The sequence below is a fragment of the Musca autumnalis genome, unplaced genomic scaffold (assembly GCF_047663935.1).
Source record: "Musca autumnalis isolate F117 unplaced genomic scaffold, ASM4766393v1 scaffold_5, whole genome shotgun sequence".
Lineage (NCBI taxonomy): Eukaryota > Metazoa > Arthropoda > Insecta > Diptera > Muscidae > Musca > Musca autumnalis.
The window spans coordinates 13,752,550-13,771,633 of record NW_027412088.1 but is presented as its reverse complement, the minus strand read 5'-3'; the positions used below and the strand labels follow the sequence as shown (position 1 = coordinate 13,771,633).

Genomic DNA, 19,084 nt, shown 5'->3' with positions numbered 1-19,084 from the left:
GCAAAATTAAGGACTTTATGGTCAACCTCGGAAAGACCTTGCTGTTGACCTCCTTACATCCCTTATCATGGGCAAACAATATTTGGCATTCTGTTTGTAATTCCGAAATATTCGTTTATGAAAGACTCATTCTATAGATACCTAGCAAGATAGATAGATACTGAAGCAATGAATACCCCTAAATTTTAGAAGCAGCACCTAAGATCAGTTGTACAAACAAATGTTACCCAAATGGCCTTGTATTCATATAAACTATTGTTCAAATATTGAATCACATAATTCGTAGCCTTTTTCTGTGGCGTGGCAATGTATGTAAAGAATCTTGTAACAGACAAAAGCCATATTAAAACGCATGTTGTCAGTGAAAATATACAACAACTAATTTTCAACAAGCCATTTCATAATTAGATAATTATTGTTATCGTTCTACGGCCATAAAGAAACGCTTGTAAAGACCACTATGAATTTAGTTTAGATATACGTAAAAATACAAATAATAAATATACGATGTCGGACCAGAAAAAAAAACAATTTTATTTTATTCGTTTTAATATTTATTTATGAATCAATAAATATCTTGTCACCTTCAAAGTAAAACCCCTCAGTTATAATACACTTATTACAGCGTTTTTTTTTAATCCTCGAAACACTACTGAAACGTGCTTTTTGGTATAGCCACAACTCCTGTTTCGATTTTTCTTTTATCTCCTCAATCTTAGCAAAACGCTTTCCTTACGGTTTTGTTTTTGGCCAAAAATTCACGCAGAAGCATTGATGTGTGAGTTGATGCGTTTATCATGGTGCAAAATCCACAATTGATTTTTCCACAATTCGGTGCTTTTTTGACGACTTTCTTCTCGCAAACGGCTCATAACTTCAAGGCATTATTCCTTATTGACCGTACGACCTTGTGAACTTGACATACTTTTCCGGTCTTGGGTCTTCTGGACGTTTCATTGTCAAAGCCACACACCCATGATTCGTCACCAGTTATGTCTGGATCGTCGTTGACGATGTTCAAAAGCTCTTGAGACATGTCCATGCATTTTTGGTTTTGTTCAAAATTTATAGCAAAATAGAAAAAAATCGAAGAGCACACCAAAACACGATTAATTTTGTATACCCTCAGCCTTTAGGCTAAAGAGGTTTTAGGGCGAAATCTGTTTCAGGCAATTTGGAGTCGAGTGAGCAATGTGCGTCCTTCCGCATGTCTGGCAGGCTGCCATGCACGATAACTCTCGAAAGAAGCAACTGATTCAACATTGGGCATTCGAAAAATTTGTGCAAACTAATTTTATGTTCGAAGATGGGCCATATCGGTCCACTCCTTCGGGAATATCCCCCATAAAAGTTAATTTTTTTCTGTAAAATGGTGTGAACGATAACACTCGAAGGGAACAATAGATTTGGTCCAAATGTTGCACATCGTATTATTCCTTCCAGATATAGATTGGGTTCGGATATAATCCACTCCTTTTGGTACCTCCCACATAAAATTCGGAAAAAGTGAAGTTTGTGTCCAAACTTTTTTATGCTCAATAGTGGCCGCTATCAGTACACTGCTAATGCTGCAAATGTTAAATTTTTGTTTGTTTAAGTGCGGTTAAGGGTCTGTTCATGGATACTTTGGAAATTTTTACCGATGGTAGGAGTACCATGTCCCTGTTTACAGTCCTGGCCCAGTCCATGTGATACAATGGTCCAAAAGTCTAAATTATATCGTGACAAACTGAAATGACTGGTATGCGCGATATCTATTCAGAGTCATTTCTCATAAACTAAGACCCACTTCCATAATGGACTATGTCGGCCCATTCCTTTATGTACCTCCTCCGCAAAACTTTTGAACTTTAATAAAAATCCGTATTTTTGTAGGCAAGTTAATACGCCAAAATTCTAAAAACTCCCCAAATACATAAGTTTTTTTGGGAAAGACGTGTCGCAAAATGTTCGATGCCGAAGATGCAATTCATCTTCATCGATGAATTTTATATGAGCGTGGACCCCAAAAGATGCTATTCATTTTTGGATCCAAAGCATGTCATTGACACCAATGCTTTGACATGTCATTTTCACCAATGCATTGGTATGTCATTTCCACTAATGCTTTGGCATCCCCTCATACCAATTGCGGATATTATTCGAATGTTCGGCACAACTTTCGAAAACGATATCACATTCGAAGAATTGGCAAATGTTTTTCGGGTGTACACAAGCACGTTGTTCTTTTGTTCGTCAAAAGTTTAAAAACGATATCGTTTTCGAACATTTGGCGAATGTTTTTTTTTTTTCACAAGAAAACTGGTTTCGAGAAACATTTTTTACTTTCAACATTTTTTTGTTTCAAAAAAAAAAATTATGTTGTTTGTAAAAAATTCCCATTTGCTTTTTTCAAATAATTTCGATATAAATGCTACGTATTATATAGACAATAAGTGTTGATAAAGACAACATATGGGTAGGTTGCCAAACATAAGACAACAATGTTTATCAACAGTTACATATCGAGTCTAAAACATAAAGAAATAAAAACGGAAAAGGTACATAACAGAAACATCAAGAAGCTCCACAAAAAAGTTTTTCGCCACTATCGTAAAAACTATCATCTTTCATTCGCTAATAATATTATTAACGATATTCGAATTCGAAGGTTTTCCTGCCACAAACTGAGCGACGAATGAATCGTTTTCAATTCGTTCTCGTGTGTCGTTTTCGAACAAAATATCCGCAAAACTATTGAAAAACATTCGAAAACGAATCGTTTGCGATAGCAATGGTATGAGGGGATGTCATTTTCACCAACACTTTGCAATGACATAATCATTACGACGAGATTTTTAACAACGTTGGTTGTGATTTCGAGTCTCCGACAACATCAAGCCTATTGCAAGTATTTAATTTACTTGCATGGGTTCAAATGCTAATGAAAAGATCGGATCTTTCACGACTTCGTTTGAACCAATGCAAAAGATGCCAGGAAATCACGTCATCGCATGGAACCCTTCCTTCAAATTTTGCTGGGTTAATACAGTTTCTTTAAAACAAATTAATTAAATCCTGAAAACACCTAAAATCAAGAGGTACCGTCATATGGGGCTATACGAAAACATGGACCTATGATGGCAATTTTTAATGGAGAAGTTTTGTGACAACTGGGAACCTCAAATTTTGAATTATAGATGGTTCAGTGAAAACATCTAGAATCAAGGGGCACCATTATATGCCGGTATACCAAAATATCGACCTATGTTGACAAATTTTAGTGGAGAGACGTTGTAACCTTTCAAACATCAAATTATAGGTAGTTCGGTCAAGAAATTTAGCAGGCTAAAACCCTCAAAATACCGAAAATCGGGAAGTACCGTTGGGGGCTACACCAAAATATATACCTATGTTAAAAATTTTTGATACTTCAGTCAAAAAAGTAGGTAAAGCTTTAAAATACCGAAAATCGGGAAGTACTCGCATATGGGGGCTATACCAAAACGTGGGTCGATATAGCCCATATTCAAACTTGATCTGCCTGAAAAAAAATACTCGGGTGGAAAATATAGCATTCTAGCTCAATTATTGCGGACGCTAGAGCGATTACAACGGACGGACATGGCGATATAGACTCAGAATTTTATTCTTCTTATAAAAATTCGAAAATTTTGTATCTCACAAAATTTGAAAAAAAAAACGTTATACTTAAGCAAAGTTGGTGAGGAACCAGCAGTACGCTGATACGGTCCACCAGGGAACTTCATCTAAATTTGGAACATTGATTTGATTCCCATGGGCCTTCTCCAGCATGGGGCTTAAGGTGAAGTTGAGGTGGACGGTGAATCTGTCTTGTTTATGCCAATGTTTCATTCGCCATAGGCTTAAGTTGTTCATACGAGTACAGTATGATCTAAAGTAGTATATGCATATTATGCTGACGCCGGGAAAAAGTCTTGGTCTTCTCAAATTTGGTATAAGTAGGAAGCACCCCTTTTGCATTTTACAGGGCGGAATTCAGATAGACCAACAATGTTTTTTTTTATAACCAAAGTTTTACGGATCAATGACTTCAGAGACTTCCCAGAGCCACTATGTTTATTCCCTTAAAATTAAAATTGAACACCATTTATTTTGATTAATTGTTGTTTATATTTCGAACCGGTACACAGAGGACGAAACCATTGATCTAGCGGCGCGAAAGTCAAAAAATCAAAGTATAAAATTGAGAAATGTTTCCCATTATATCGATTACAGACACTCTGCTGACTAAGATTTTGTTTTTACTTTTTTGTTGTTGTAAATATTCACTCAGTTATTCAGTGTCAAGTGCAAGAAATTTTGACGGATCAGATTTTAATAAAATTGTTGCTAAAAACCTGATCTCATATTTGTTTAATTGTTAAATAAATTCGTAATGAAACTAAACAAAGTTTATTTTTTATTGATAGGGGAGAGTTTAAATTAAATTTATATAACATGTTTGGGGCCTGAAGTTACATAGTTATAAAGCAATAAATTTTCAAAAATTATTATTTTTTGTATGTTTTTAGTGCAATATACTTTTGTTGGATGGAGCGTAACTACAAAGGTCCACCGAGGTTCGGTCCAGTTATTTTTTTAATAATTAAATTGGACTCCCTAGATTCCGAATTACCAAAATTTAGCTGCAAATAGCTGCAAATCTTGCTGATAAATGGTCTTGAAAAAAAGCTTAAATCCTCAAAATACCCATAATCTGTCGGTACGGTTATATGGGGGCTATATCAAAATGTAGACCTATGTTCGCAATTTTTGGTGGAGAATTTTTGTGTCCACTGGGAACCCCAAATACCAAATTACACCTAATTTGGTCAGAAAATGTAGCTTTAAATCCCCAAACTACTGAAAGTCGGGAGGTACCTTAAATGGGGCCTATACCCAGACGTGGACCTATGTCCACAATTTTTGGTGGAAAGGTTTAGTGATCACAAGGGACCCTAAGTACCAAATTACAACTAATTTAGAAGGAAAAGGTTGCTTAAATCCCCAAAATATCGAATATCAGGAGGTACCGTTATATGGGGGCTATACCAAAATATTTGCCTATGTTGTTCATATTTAGTCCATAATTACCCACAGACACAGATTGAGTTTGTGCAAAATTTCAGAAAGATATCTTCATTCGTTTCCAAGTTATTAATTTCGCGCCGCTAGATCAGTGGTTTCGGCCACTGTGCGGTACACTGATTTTAAACATAATTCACAAAACTATAATGAAAATAGATGTTTATAGAACACAATTAATAAAATTAAATAATAACAATACATTAATTAAAAATAATAGGATTTTCGTCTGCACTTCACCAATTTTTTTCTTGTTTTCTAATAATCTTCCTTAAAGACTTAAAATAAATTTTATATAATTACGTCTTCACTTGAGCACGACACAAAACAAAACTAACACATTTTTGCTCCGACATGAAGGCATCGACAGATAACGGGACTACAAAATAAAAAAAGTTGAAAAAAACTGAAACACTGCATTCCCTTGTCCTATATTTTGGGAATGTAATAGGTAATTAATATGCATTTTTTGTCGTGTGGAATTACTCACTCGATTCTTTAGGGTAAATTATAGAATATATCTCCAATAATGTATTTAATAATTTTTCTTTCAGTCCAATTCAATTATTCCCTCGATTCTTTCGGATACGTTTTGTAACGTAATGCGTATAATGCATTAATAAATATATTTTCAATGTAATATGTTCCCAATTTTCCCACTGGGTTATTTCAACTTCTCAGTTGGTCGTGAGTAGATGTTGCATGTCGTGAATTCCCCAAGATCTTGGGGTAGTTACTACACGGAATTATTCTCATTATCGCTCGACCCATGGCCCATCAGGTAACTTTATGTATATGACGTATATTACGTAATTTACCTAGCAAATTATTTGTGCTTTTGGCCCTCTTAGTGTCGAATAGCATGAGTCAGTAGGCATGGACCGACGAGCCGCTCGTATGGACAAATGTTTTAACTCCACATTTTTGCACTTAATACATCCCTTTTGGTTTGCGGCTGTTAGACCCTTCTACATTTTACGATCGAGATGACAAAGTAACGGCCATAATGTAGGGCTAGCTGTTCCATAGAAAGATATTCTTCTTTTCGACCTGTTTCTGTCGGGAAGCTTGATAAATTGTCGCTATATATAACTTATTCATTCATTTCATTAAAATTTAGTTAAGGCGCACTTAGCATGATATTGTTTTATAAGGAGGCGACACAGTCAGTGCATTGTCTCAATTTGAACTTCTATATCTCAAAAACGGTAAAACCTACGAAAATATCATAAAGGTCAATCTTGTGGAGAATTTTCACAGCTACAACATCTACAGCATCTTCTTTATGCCCATTTACATAGGACTCGTGGTTTCTAAAAAAAATTGTGAAAACCTAAAGGACCCCTAAAAATGTGAACTTAAATCGCGATTTATTTGAAAATCCCTCCGGCGATTTTTTTTTTTTTTTTGTTTCTTGATATTTCTCATCTATGAGCATTGTAGTTTCAGAATCTGCAAAAACTTCACAGGTGTAAGCACCTTCCATTTAAAATTATTTAAGGAGCACCGTGCAATATTACGATAGCTCAATGATATGGAAACTACTTTTTATCGCTGAGTCCAACACTCCTTGAGACACCACTTGCAAAGACGTTTTGTACATGGTTTAAATACTCAGGGAATGTCGCCTACATTATGCTGAGGTGTATTTTTAAAAACGGTGGTGTTGTCTGGTCTTGGAATCGAACGCGTCATTTAGTGAGCAAGCCAGGCGTGGTTATCATTACACCACTATGGCACTCTGTACAGTGGTTTAACCATCGATTTTTTAATGTTATCCACTTCTTCCGCTTATGCTTACCTACAAACCTATTCTCCTCCGTTAAATGATTCTAGAGTAATTAAAGCCAGAACAGAATCAATCCTCGCTTGCTTTGCTTGCTCCCCCAAATGTCAAATTATAAAGGAATGCCAGAGCCTCTTTGTAAATCCGCCTGTGTTCTCCTTTAGGAGGCTCTGGCATTCCTTTTTAATTTTACATTTGGGAAGCAAGCAAAGCAAGCGACGATTGAATCTGTTCTGGCCTTTAGGGTTGATTCGGCACGCCTCCTCTGCTGCAAAATTTGTATTTATACAAATAAAGCGCCATGATTGTTAAAACTTTGGCATTCTGAGGTGTTAAAGTTGTTGTTTTTGTAGCAATGCGAACATGTTTATTCGTGTATTGTTTTCAGTTATCTGGTTCGCCTGTATCCAGATTCGATGATGGTTTCCGAGTGCGGCATTCACACTATATATTTCAATTGCCTGCACAACTACATTTTATTGTGCTGATGCACTGGTAAAATTTTCATGAAGATAGTCCACTGATATCACCTTGTTGTAGTCATCGGGGCGGCATTCTGCCAATGTGGTATTTACATACCTGGTGGCACATGGTGTCTTAACACAAACCGGCCTATTGCTTTGTAAGAGAGTTGCCGGCCAGCGACTGGAGGATCTTGTTCAAACTTCTATTTTTGGGTGAACCAGCGCAGGCGACTTAAACGTGATATCGAACATAACATGCAATATCTTAGTGTTTGGAATCAGGACAGGGGAAGACTCATTTTATAAAGTTATAAAGTTGGGAACGAGAATAGAGTTCCCGGCTCAAAAAATACATAGCACTCTCCAATAGAATTTCAAGATCTACTGCGGTGGTTCTTTTCGATTTTTTTTTGTTTTTCTTTTTTTAAGGTCTGTGTCATTTCTGGAAAATTAACTTTAACTTTTCCATATCCTCTGCCACTGCTCTTAAATTCCAACCCATGGGCTAGATGTCATGACCCAGCAAACCAATCGTACCGACATCGTAAGGAAATCGGAACAAAATTCGGACGCTACGTCCAATGTCGGATCCGAAATGGTAACGATATCTTAACGAAAGTTGTATGAAGTAGTTGACATAATTTCGGAACGAAATGTCGGAGCGATTTCGTAACGAAATCTGAAGCAAATCCTTGGGGAATTCGGAAAGAAAATTTCTTTCCGACATTCGCTTCGAAATCGGTACAAAATCTGAACTATTTCCCCTTCGAAAAATCGTTTAAAATTGGAACGAAATCTGAACGATGTTGCTTCCGAAATTGTTCAGACGTGTCGGACATCCGACATTTGGTTTGCTGGGAAGTTTTACATACAATTGTAATACTTCCCAATTGCAATGTTGTTATATCATCGAAAAAAGGGCGGTTCCTTAGAGCAATTATAATTTAACGATGATTGTGTTATCAGACCTCCGTGAGATCTTACTTTGTTCGCTGAAGGGACAAGGGAAACTTCTCTCACCTCAATGAGTGCACATCGATTGCTACTACTTTTACCGAATGGTTTGTCTTGCGACACCACTTGAAGAGAAGTTGTTCGTGGATGAAATACTCAGGAAATAGAAGCCTTCATTACGCTGAGAGGATTTGCCACCGCCGGAAATTTGGATGTTCTCAGGGTCAGGGATTGAACCGGTGTGTCGCTGTAGTCAATGGGGCATAAACTTTTACTGCAACTAGGTAGTGGCCCCAAATTTACTGTCGAATTGAATAGAAGTCTCAGGTCGTTGTGGACTGTTTCACTTAATTTCCAACAATTGGGCCAAAGAATTTCCCCTTTGTGAATAATGGACACGTATTGTTATAGCTCGTATCGTCTTTTTTAAGGTATTGCAAGGTTTTCTCCCACATGTAGTTCTGCGAAGTGCGTTTATTTAAATATAATTTAGTGTTTGGGATATGTTTTCTTTAAGAGTTTTTATAACCCTCAACATGCCCTTGAGAATTCAGTATTACCAACTAACCATTTACAAAAAAACAGACTATTCCAAATTATATTGCTAAAGCAAACAAAAGCAATGCATTTGCAGAAAAAAACCTCAACTAAAAATAATAAACAATCTCTGACAATTTCGACTTTGTGTGTGTGTTTAGGTGGGAAATTTCGTAAATTTATTTATCTAAAAAAACGTAATGCCAAAAGAAACCAACTAATTTCAATGGTCTTCTTTATTTTCTTTTCTCGTTTCTTTTATTTTGTGTTTATTAAAAAGCTTCTTCTTTGTCGTTTTTTCTTATTCACACTTTGGAAATGCTTATCAACAACAGCGGCCGAGCCAACACCTTGTGGTCATCGACGTTGCCGTCACTTGTGGTCACATTTAATTGTTGTCTCCCAACCAATTACTTCGCATCAATCAATTCCCATCAATTATCTTCAGGTGGCAAATGCCGGCTATTTTGTTTGTATGTCCATATTTCCTTGATAGCTATTTTTGTAAGTAAACTGATTGTGGAATTTGATTTTGTTTTCAAAGTAGTTTTTATTTTGTTGGGCAAAATAATGGGAAAAATGTGACAGATAACATACAAGTGTCAGACAATAATAAAAATAATAAATTACAAGTTATTATTTTTGGTATTATTATAAAATAATTAAAGTCTTATTGTTAAATAACAAGGGTGGGATTTCGAATCAATGGGGGTGCCATTGAAGAAGTTTATGTCATATTTTACAGGTTTAAAAGAAGTGAAACATTACCAGTATTTGTGTGTAAAAAGAGAGACAGTGGTATCATATTTTATTCAAGTATTTAATTAGTTTCATTTATGAAATAATTAAATAGCTAAACTTTTGAGAGAAAATCGCATTATATGGTTTACAATTTGAAGGTCTTCCGGTCTTCTGAAAGCAACAAAAAAATTGGCATAACAAATAATTATTTGCAGTTTGTAGTAATGAATCGTAAAGTATTACCCTTTTCGAAATTGCAGAATATCTTGTATGAATATTTTAGTTTATGTCCCAATAAATCAAAACAACTTTTATTTGTAAAAAATTGCTATATTTATATGTGTAATCATGCGTTAAGGTTTTATCAAGCAAGGTCTCCTTATCAGAAATTATGTGTTCATTTTTCAATTCGGAAATCAACGTCCAATTCAATCATTTTTAGCTTTATAATCTAATAAATCTTTATTAGCCTAAATGTACGGAAATGGAGTATATGATAATACATGTATATAATAACAAGTAAAAAGTCGTTAAGTTCGGCCGGGCCGAAATGTTTATTCCCTCCACCATAAAATAGTCTTAATTAAAATGGAATAATTAGGGTCCTTTTACAATTTTAGGTGGAACAACTTTTCGATAATTGTTAGACTCCTACTGCCTCCCGCTATTGCTTAAATTACACTGTGAACACAAATGTTGGGACAGAGATAATTCCTTTTGGAGATGAAAGCTCTTGGTGTGTATATAAAAAACCCCGAAGGACAGATGCGCCGTGATTCGAACTTCCGCGTTATGGCGTGATGAAGTTTTTGCAAGAGACCCTGTAAGGCATCATGAATTAGCATTATATCTTTGTTTGTTGTTTTTGTAGAGCACTTAAGCAACAGTAAACAAAGATATAACGCTAATTCCTGATGGCCCACAAGGTCTCTAAGAAAAATTTAATCACGCCATAAGGCGGAAGTTCGACGCACGGCGGATCTGTCCTTCGGGGTTCATAATATACTCACCAAGGCCTTTCTTCCCCAAGAGGAATTTTCCGTGCCCCAGGCTTTCACCTCCATTTTGTTGCATTTTGTTATTTGATCTAATCTAAAAAAAATGTTCAGCTAGGTGAAAGGTACCACCTACGGGGCTATATCAAAGAGTCAACCTATCTTTAAATTTTTTGGCGGAAAAGTTTTATAGCTGCAGGGAACTTCAAGAGTCAAATTCATCAAAACAATGTAGACCCTCAAAAATGGACCCATGTTGACGAATTTTAGTGAAGAAATTTCGTGACCACTGAAAATTCCCGAAAATCGGGAGGTACAGTTATATGGGGGGATATAACAAAACATGGAATTATATTGACGATTATTTTTGGATAGACAAATTTGTAGCTAAAATTCTCAAAATACCGATCATTACAGCTAGTTCGGTTAAAAATTGCAGCTAAAATTCTCAAAATACCGAAAATCGGGAGATACCGTTATATGGGGGCTATACCAAAACATGAACCTATGTTGACGATGTTTGGTGGAGATGTTTCATGACCACTGAGAACCTCAAATGTCAAATTGCAGATATTTCGGTTACAAATTGTGGCTAAAATTCTCAAAATACCGAAAATCGGGAGGTACCGTTATATGGGAGCTATACCAAAACATAGACCTATGTTGACGATGCTTTGTGGAAATATTTCATGACCACTGAGAACCTTTAATGGCAAATTACAGCTAGTTCGGTTAAACATTTTAGCTAAAATTCTCAAAATACCGAAAATCGGGAGGTACCGTTATATGGGGGCTATACCAAAACATGGACCTATGTTGACGATGTTTCGTGGAGATGTTTCATGACCACTGAGAACGTCAAATGTCAAATTGCAGATAGTTCGGTTAAAAATTGTGGCTAAAATTCTCAAAATACCGAAAATCGGGAGGTACCGTTATATGGGGACTATACCAAAACATGGACCTATGTTGACGATGCTTGGTGGAGATATTTCATGACCACTGAGAACCTTTAATGGCAAATTACAGCTAGTTCGGTTAAACATTTTAGCTAAAATTCTCAAAATACCGAAAATCGGGAGGTACCGTTATATGGGAGCTATACCAAAACATGGACCTATGTTGACGATGCTTGGTGGAGATATTTCATGACCACTGAGAACCTCAAATGGCAAATTACAGCTAGTTTGGTTAAAAATTTTAGCTAAAATTCTCAAAATACCTCAAATCGGGAGGTACCGTTATATGGGGGCTATACCAAAACATGGACCTATGTTGACGATGTTCCGTGGAGATGTTTCATGACCACTGAGAACGTCAAATGTCAAATTGCAGATAGTTCGGTTAAAAATTGTGGCTAAAATTCTCAAAATACCGAAAATCGGGAGGTACCGTTATATGGGGACTATACCAAAACATGGACCTATGTTGACGATGCTTGGTGGAGATATTTCATGACCACTGAGAACCTCAAATGGCAAATTACAGCTAGTTTGGTTAAAAATTTTAGCTAAAATTCTCAAAATACCTCAAATCGGGAGGTACCGTTATATGGGGGCTATACCAAAACATGGACCTATGTTGACGATGTTTCGTGGAGATGTTTCATGACCACTGAGAACGTCAAATGTCAAATTGCAGATAGTTCGGTTAAAAATTGTGGCTAAAATTCTCAAAATACCGAAAATCGGGAGGTACCGTTATATGGGGACTATACCAAAACATGAACCTATACCCATATCCTTTGGTATATAAGTTTGTTGATCATTAGGAACTGTAAGTGCCAAATTATAGCTAATTCGGTCTGCAAATGTGGCAAAGAACGTCAAAATACCTCAAATCCGAAGGTACCGTTATATGGGGGCTATACCAAACAAAAAGTGGACCGATATAGCCCATCTTCGAACTTGACCTGCCTATGGAAAAAAGACCCTCGGGTGCAAAATTTCAGCACTCTATCTCAATTATTGCGGACGCTAGAGTGATTACAACAGACGGACAGACGGACATGGCTAGATCGTCTTAGAATTTTATCCTGATCAAGAATATACATACTTTATAGGGTCGCAAATGATTAGTTCGATGTGTTACAAACAGAATGACAAACTTAATATACCCTCCATACTATGGTGGAGGGTATAAAAAATATATAATTTTGGGTGAAAGACATTTTGACTAATTTTGTTTTATTTTTAATAATCAGTTCCTGATAGACGAATATTCCACGAATATTTCCAAAAAAATTGGATTTTTTTTTAAATTTTTTTCAATTTTTTTTTTTCAAAAAAATATTTTTTTTTCGAAATAAAAAAAAATGCTCCTTGGGTTTTTATAAAACCCGTATAAAACCTCATATATTAAAAAATATCCATTTGTGAAAAAAGCTATAATTTATATAGAAACGAAAAACAATTTTACCCATGTAATTAAAAAAAAAAAATAAACAAAAGTCTTAAAAGGACACAACGGTACTGTTCCCTAAATGTTCTAGTCCCCTAAAGTTGGAAATTTATTACCCGAGGAAAAGTAAAAGCTCACTTCGTGTAAACGCTACGGTAATTTATTGAAACGGTTCTTAAAGACAACAATCCTACAAACCTAACAGAAAAACAATGAACACAATATTTGTTATAGTTTCCGAGAAATAGCTATTTCTTTCTTCAGAAATTTTGCCAAAATTACGTTTTTCCAAAATTGCGAAAAAAGGGTCGTCTTTAGGAGCAGGCCACGCCCACACCTTCCAATATTTTGATCTTTTGGTTCCCTTAGTTTCAATATGTTTACTATCGAATCCCATATAGAAATTAACAATCGGTGACGACAAAAATGGGGATTTTGGCCAGGAAAATCGATTAATGAACCACTATGCGGCGTTACTTTATACCTGAATGACACGCTGAATTAGACTTGAAATCGTTCATGTACAGTTCTTAATTCAGTGAACTAAAATGAACTATATCGAGTGATCTAATTCATAAGATCTCTTCAATGAATCGTTCAATTGAAGTAGTCCATTCGTGAATTATATAACTCTACTTGGGAATAGAAACCCTTTTATCCAGTTGTTGTTCTAGCAGATTCTAAATGTAAAGGTAAGGTCATATTAGGCAAATATTTGCTCCAGCGACCGGCAGTGAGCGCTTACTGACAACACGTGAACAATGCATTGAAATTTATGCTCACTTTGTCTCAATAAGAGCTCACTGCCGGTCGCCTAATGTGACCTTACCTTAAGTGAACTTCTTTATTTTATTGATTCCGCTCTGCTTCTAATCCCAAGTTCAAAGAGGACGCCACCTGGTAAGGATTAGCCCATAGAGAGAGTGGAGTTAGGGCAAATGTTCTGCGTCGTGCCATCAATCCTGGCCTAGAACAAATTTAGGCGGCTATACCAGTGTTAATCACCACTGGGCTCACGAGCCGTGTCTGTGTGAACACACACAATCTCAATTGTGGTGAGTTTGAATGTTACTCTCACCACCGATCATCTTCTTTGTTTTAGGAATGAATCAACGCACACGATGTTTATCTAGAGAGGGATAGATAATCTCGTGTGTGTGCCCAACACAAACGCAGCGGTTGAATTTGTTGTTAATGGTGAACACTGGGCTATACCAACCAGATCTCAGTTGAGCCGAAACAACTCTCGCTTGTCTAGGCAGCTGTTGTTCTTCCCCTGGCACAGATGGTGGGCGATCTCTGAGGACAGTATTCATACGGTAGGCTCTTATAGCCTCAGCGACTGCAGCGGTATGAGTATCTCTCAAGAGATAGAGGTTCTCTTTTGAATCTTTGGACATTCGTCTCTTTCCTGATATGTCTGGGTGGGGAGAACCTATCCTTTAGGTTGTGGTTCAGATAGTTTTGCCAATATTGCATCGACAACAGCCTGTTTTTCCGTCGCACCAGCAAGAAGTCATGTAAATTGTCCACTGAAAACATGAGGAGATACCCTGTTGCTGTTCTCGGGGCGGCATTCTAACAGGTTTCCAAGTTTTTCCATTGTAAATCACTTACCTTGACAAACCACACTGGCGCCGCATAGCTTACGACGCAACGACCTATCGCCTTGTAGGTCCTTAACAAGGTTTTTGTATGTGCTCCCCAAATGCTGTCGTCTAGGGACTTGAGGACCTTTTTCCTGATTATAATCTTATGCAAATAGAAGACTTATTCAGGCTATCAAATGTGACCCCCGGGACTTTGAGGTAGTTTGTGGTCGAAGTTATTCACCCATCGGCCTGCTCATTCAGTGGGAAGTAAATCTCCGCCGTCCATGTGGTGAACAGTGTGGCTATTACCTTAATAATAGTTGTTCCACAAACACCCCAGATGAGACAGGGGGGAATATTATGGCTATTGCCTTAGAGGCCAAAATTTTCCTATTACTCCCGTGGAAGAAGTCAACAAGATCAATGTGATAGTCCTTGATCCTGACACGAATGTTATTAACAGATGTTAAAGAGTTCCGGAGATATCGCCCCTCCTTGGGAAACTCCCTGTTTCACTCTACGGGTTTGGACTTCCACGTATGACTGGCAGCCACCAAATGCTACCACCACTGTTCTATGACACTGTCTGTTCGGGTTGAGACCTCGGCTAATATGCGTTGAAATAGCGTGCAGTGCTGTGGAGGTACTATGTTGCTTCCGGAACCCGTATTGATGATTCGCAACTGGTTGACACGGATAACACCCTTTGATGCTGGGGAGGAGTAACACCTCAAGTATCTTGAATACTGGTGACAGAAGTGAGATCAGCCTGTACGATTCGCCATCATTGCTAAGTTTCAGTAACGAGACCAACCTGCCTATTTTCCCGGCTTCGGGAACTATTAGAGTAGCTAAGGATAGGTTGCCACCGTAGTGCAATGGTATGCACTCCCGCCTTGCACGCCAAAGGTCGTGGGTTCGATTCCCCGGCCAGGCAACATCAAACATTTTCAACGGTGGCAAAATACCCTCCAGCAATGTTGGCGACATTTCCTGAGTATTTCAGCCATGTAAAACTTCTCTACAAGTGGTGTCTTAGGACGCGCCGTTCGGACGCGACAATAAACAGTAGGTCCCTTATCATTGAGCTAATATGAATCGGGGTGCACTCATTGATATGACAGAAGTCTCCCTTGTCCCGTATGGGATGTTTATGGAACAATTAAAAGGATAGGTTGAGGACCTTGCTAAAATACTCGACTCCTGGGTCATCCAGTTGTTTTAGCACAACCATTGAAATCCGTCAGGATAAAATCCTCGGATAACATCTGCAACATCAGCCATCGTAAATTGTGGTGGTTCCTCCTCGGCTGGAAGAGATCGCAAACGACATAAAACATTTCGCTTCGCCCGGTCGCTATCGGGGTGCTCGATAAATTGTGGGCAAAGGTAGCTCACGCTTCTATTCGGATCTGTCATAACCACACCGTTAAACATGACAAATGTCCGATCATCCTTTTTGTCCACAATTTTCTACTACCGGTTCCAATGTTGCAGCACTTCAGATATTTTAGCTACTTCTTCTTTACCTATTGACTTCCATTGTCGTACGGCGAAGCTCATCACGTTCATTAGTTATTCCCGTCGCCTCAGCTGGGAAATTAGTTTTTATATCAGGTATTCGACCAGCAGGAATATGGTGAGCGACTGCTGCAGTGAACTTCAGAGGGATTGGGCAGTTCACTGAAGCATTGGTTGGTGAATTATCTGAATGCTTGCCAATTGGCTTTCCCATGAGTAAGGAAAGTGCGACGTTCAGAGGTTCTGAAGTCGGGTGGTCTATTGATGGAGATGAGGATGGGGAAATGGTCTGACCCAAAGGATATGACGGGTTGCCAAGTCACGTCATTCGTCAGACCAGGTGACACCATGGATATGTCAGGCGAACTAGAAATCTCCTAGGACGTTTACGTTACTTGGGCCGGAATAGTCCATTTCGGAACTTGATCTAAGTTTGTGAGTTACTCCTTTCTATAGTTAACATGCTCACCATTCAGATTTGTCATGAAGCATGGACTTGCCCACGGAAAAGTCGTATCGTTGTTATTGCGACCACAAGGACTGCCTTCAGTGGCAATTTCAAAATGATTTTTAAGCAGCCCTTAAACGGCACTCGAGCGAATTTTGAAAATTTTCCAAGAAGACATCCGAAGACATTGATGTACGTTTGAAAGAAATATTATGATTTCGAAAGTTAAAGTGATCATCAGGCATTTTAGTTGGTGCCTATTCATTATTATTTCAGTAAAAATTCCAAAATGATTCTCTGCACTTAATCAATTTTTTTACTTTCAAGTTTAAGACGTACAAAGAACCAAATTGGTTTATCCCTTCCAGAGTTATCGTATTACCCACACAGCTGAACAGACAGACGGACGGACGGACCATGACAAGACCGACTAGAAAATTGTTTGAAAGAGATTCTGTCTTACCTTTTGTATAGCATACATTCTGGTCGTTTATAAAGATTCCCATCATGTCGTTTTGATTGTTTATAAAAAGTCCTTCGGGACGTCTATACAGATTCCTTGTGGTTGCTTATTAAAACTCCTTGCGGGCATCTATACAGACTCTCTTCTGGCCGTTAACAATGGGTATAGTGAATTTAATTTATATAGGTGTGACCTATAATTAGCCGGTTCGATATTTCGATATTTCGGTACACCCTACAGTATATGGCTACCTGAATAATATAAATCATATTCAAAATCTTAACACACTGTAAAAGGTGCACGTTTTTTAGTAGGACGATAAGATTTAAAAATTACTCAAAATGTAGACTGAAAACAATTAATTAGTTTAAACTATTTACGAATATTGTATTAGGGTGGTTCGAATTTGTACCTTTTAGTTTTAGACTGTTGATTTCCCTCTAGCAAAGTGAACATGAAACCTATGGCAAAACATCAAAACTTTTGATTTCTTAACATATTTTAATTATTTTTAGATTGAAAATAAATATGAAAAAAGTGGTTTGCCAGAACTTAGTTTCTTTTCATTTTTCAAACGAATAAGTTTGTATTTGACTGGAATATGAAAAACTTATAGAAATATACAGAATGCAGGATACCGGTTAACTTCCTTTAAATACCTATTTTTAATAACATCCAACATAATTTACTTAACAATTGTCGCTCCTGCCTATTAAACCGCCACAAAGTTAAGACTTATCAAAGCAAATAATAAACCATATTAACGATAGCAAAACAGGCAAATTATATGTGATTATTATCTTTGTTAAATATGCCAAGCAGAAAAATATTTTGTGAACACTAAAATGTGATGCAAAAGCCAAGATAACCACCACAACCAACCAACTAACAACCCCATTTACCAAGTCAGGGTAACCTTCAGCGAAATTCCCAAAAAAAAAAATCCAAAAAGTAAAGAAGTAAAACGCAGTGAAACAAAATTAAATGCCAGATATTGAGGTAACTGCTTACGGTCAAGTTGGAGGCGTTGACGGGTTTTCGTCAAAGCAAGTGAGTGAATGAAAAACGCGAAAAGTGTACAAAAAACACATAAGCGGTTCGGAATTAATTTCATATGTTATTGTGAAATAATTACCAAAGAATAAATAAAAAGTGAGCTACGACGATAATTTGTAAATAACACCTCTAGAAAAAAAACCATGTGATTGATGAATAAAAAATAAGTTATTTTTTCTATAGATTAAATGAAAAAAGAAAAAAATGTTGAATAGTTAGTTATAGCTAATACTAAGTAGTGCAACAGTTTTAAGTTAGAAAAATAAATAAATAGAGAAATATTTTGCAAAACTAAGTTAAGTGAAAGAAAAAGTGCAACAACAAAAAGAAAAACTCAAACAAGTGAAACTGGGGAGAAATAAGAAAAAAAAAACCCCTTACACACCAAATTAAGAAATTATTACAGCATAACTACAACAACAGCCTCAACCACAACTGGAGAAACAAGAAAAAATATAAAAACTACATCAACGAAATGCGTAATCACTTGCATATTGTGGAATTTCCACCGATCCGTTGCAATAACCTGGTGGCCGGCATAACAGCCGTTGTCGGCATCATTGGCGGTGTCCTACTCTTAACACAAACAACGAAAAACTATTTGGGGTAAGCTGAAAACACAGAAAAAACGACAGACAAACGGACAGACAACAATAATAACAAATAACACCACCAGATATGTTACAATTAATTGGATAACTTAAAATGTAGTCTTTTTTATTTAATTTTTGCATTACAAAACAATTAGCTGGGTTAGTTAGACTGTTACGAGGTTCCAATGCATCTTTGTGAGCGACTGATAAATGGTGTAGAATTGAAAAATATATATATTTTACTGGTGACCATGTCAGAGTGCTCTGAAGATCGATTACTGTGTAGACTTACACACACATTTTCATATGTTCCCACAAACATCCTCGAAGGGGCAAGGCATACTTTTCTCATATCAATGAATGCATCCCGATTAGCTCAAGCATATGTAATCTAGTTTTTATCATATAATACTCAGGAAGTGTTGTCTACTTTACTCTGAAGTATA

The 19,084-nt window shown here is 37.0% G+C and overlaps 1 protein-coding gene across 9 annotated transcripts in view; it reads left to right on the top strand.

Annotated features, from left to right (window-relative positions):
* The window catches only part of M7BP (Myosin-7a binding protein), a 246,315-nt gene that overhangs the window by 64,077 nt on the left and 163,154 nt on the right, over nucleotides 1–19,084 (top strand). For 2 of the 9 annotated variants that reach the window (XM_073991465.1, XM_073991464.1), the window contains exon 2: nucleotides 17,505–18,651. The exons of 3 other annotated variants lie outside the window; for them this stretch is intronic. In XM_073991465.1, coding sequence (XP_073847566.1) covers nucleotides 18,521–18,651 — 131 coding nt within the window. In that variant the 5' untranslated portion in view covers nucleotides 17,505–18,520. The remainder of the gene's footprint in view (nucleotides 1–17,504; nucleotides 18,652–19,084) is intronic. 4 more of the 9 variants (XM_073991468.1, XM_073991469.1, XM_073991467.1 and 1 more) reach the window with 4 other exon arrangements.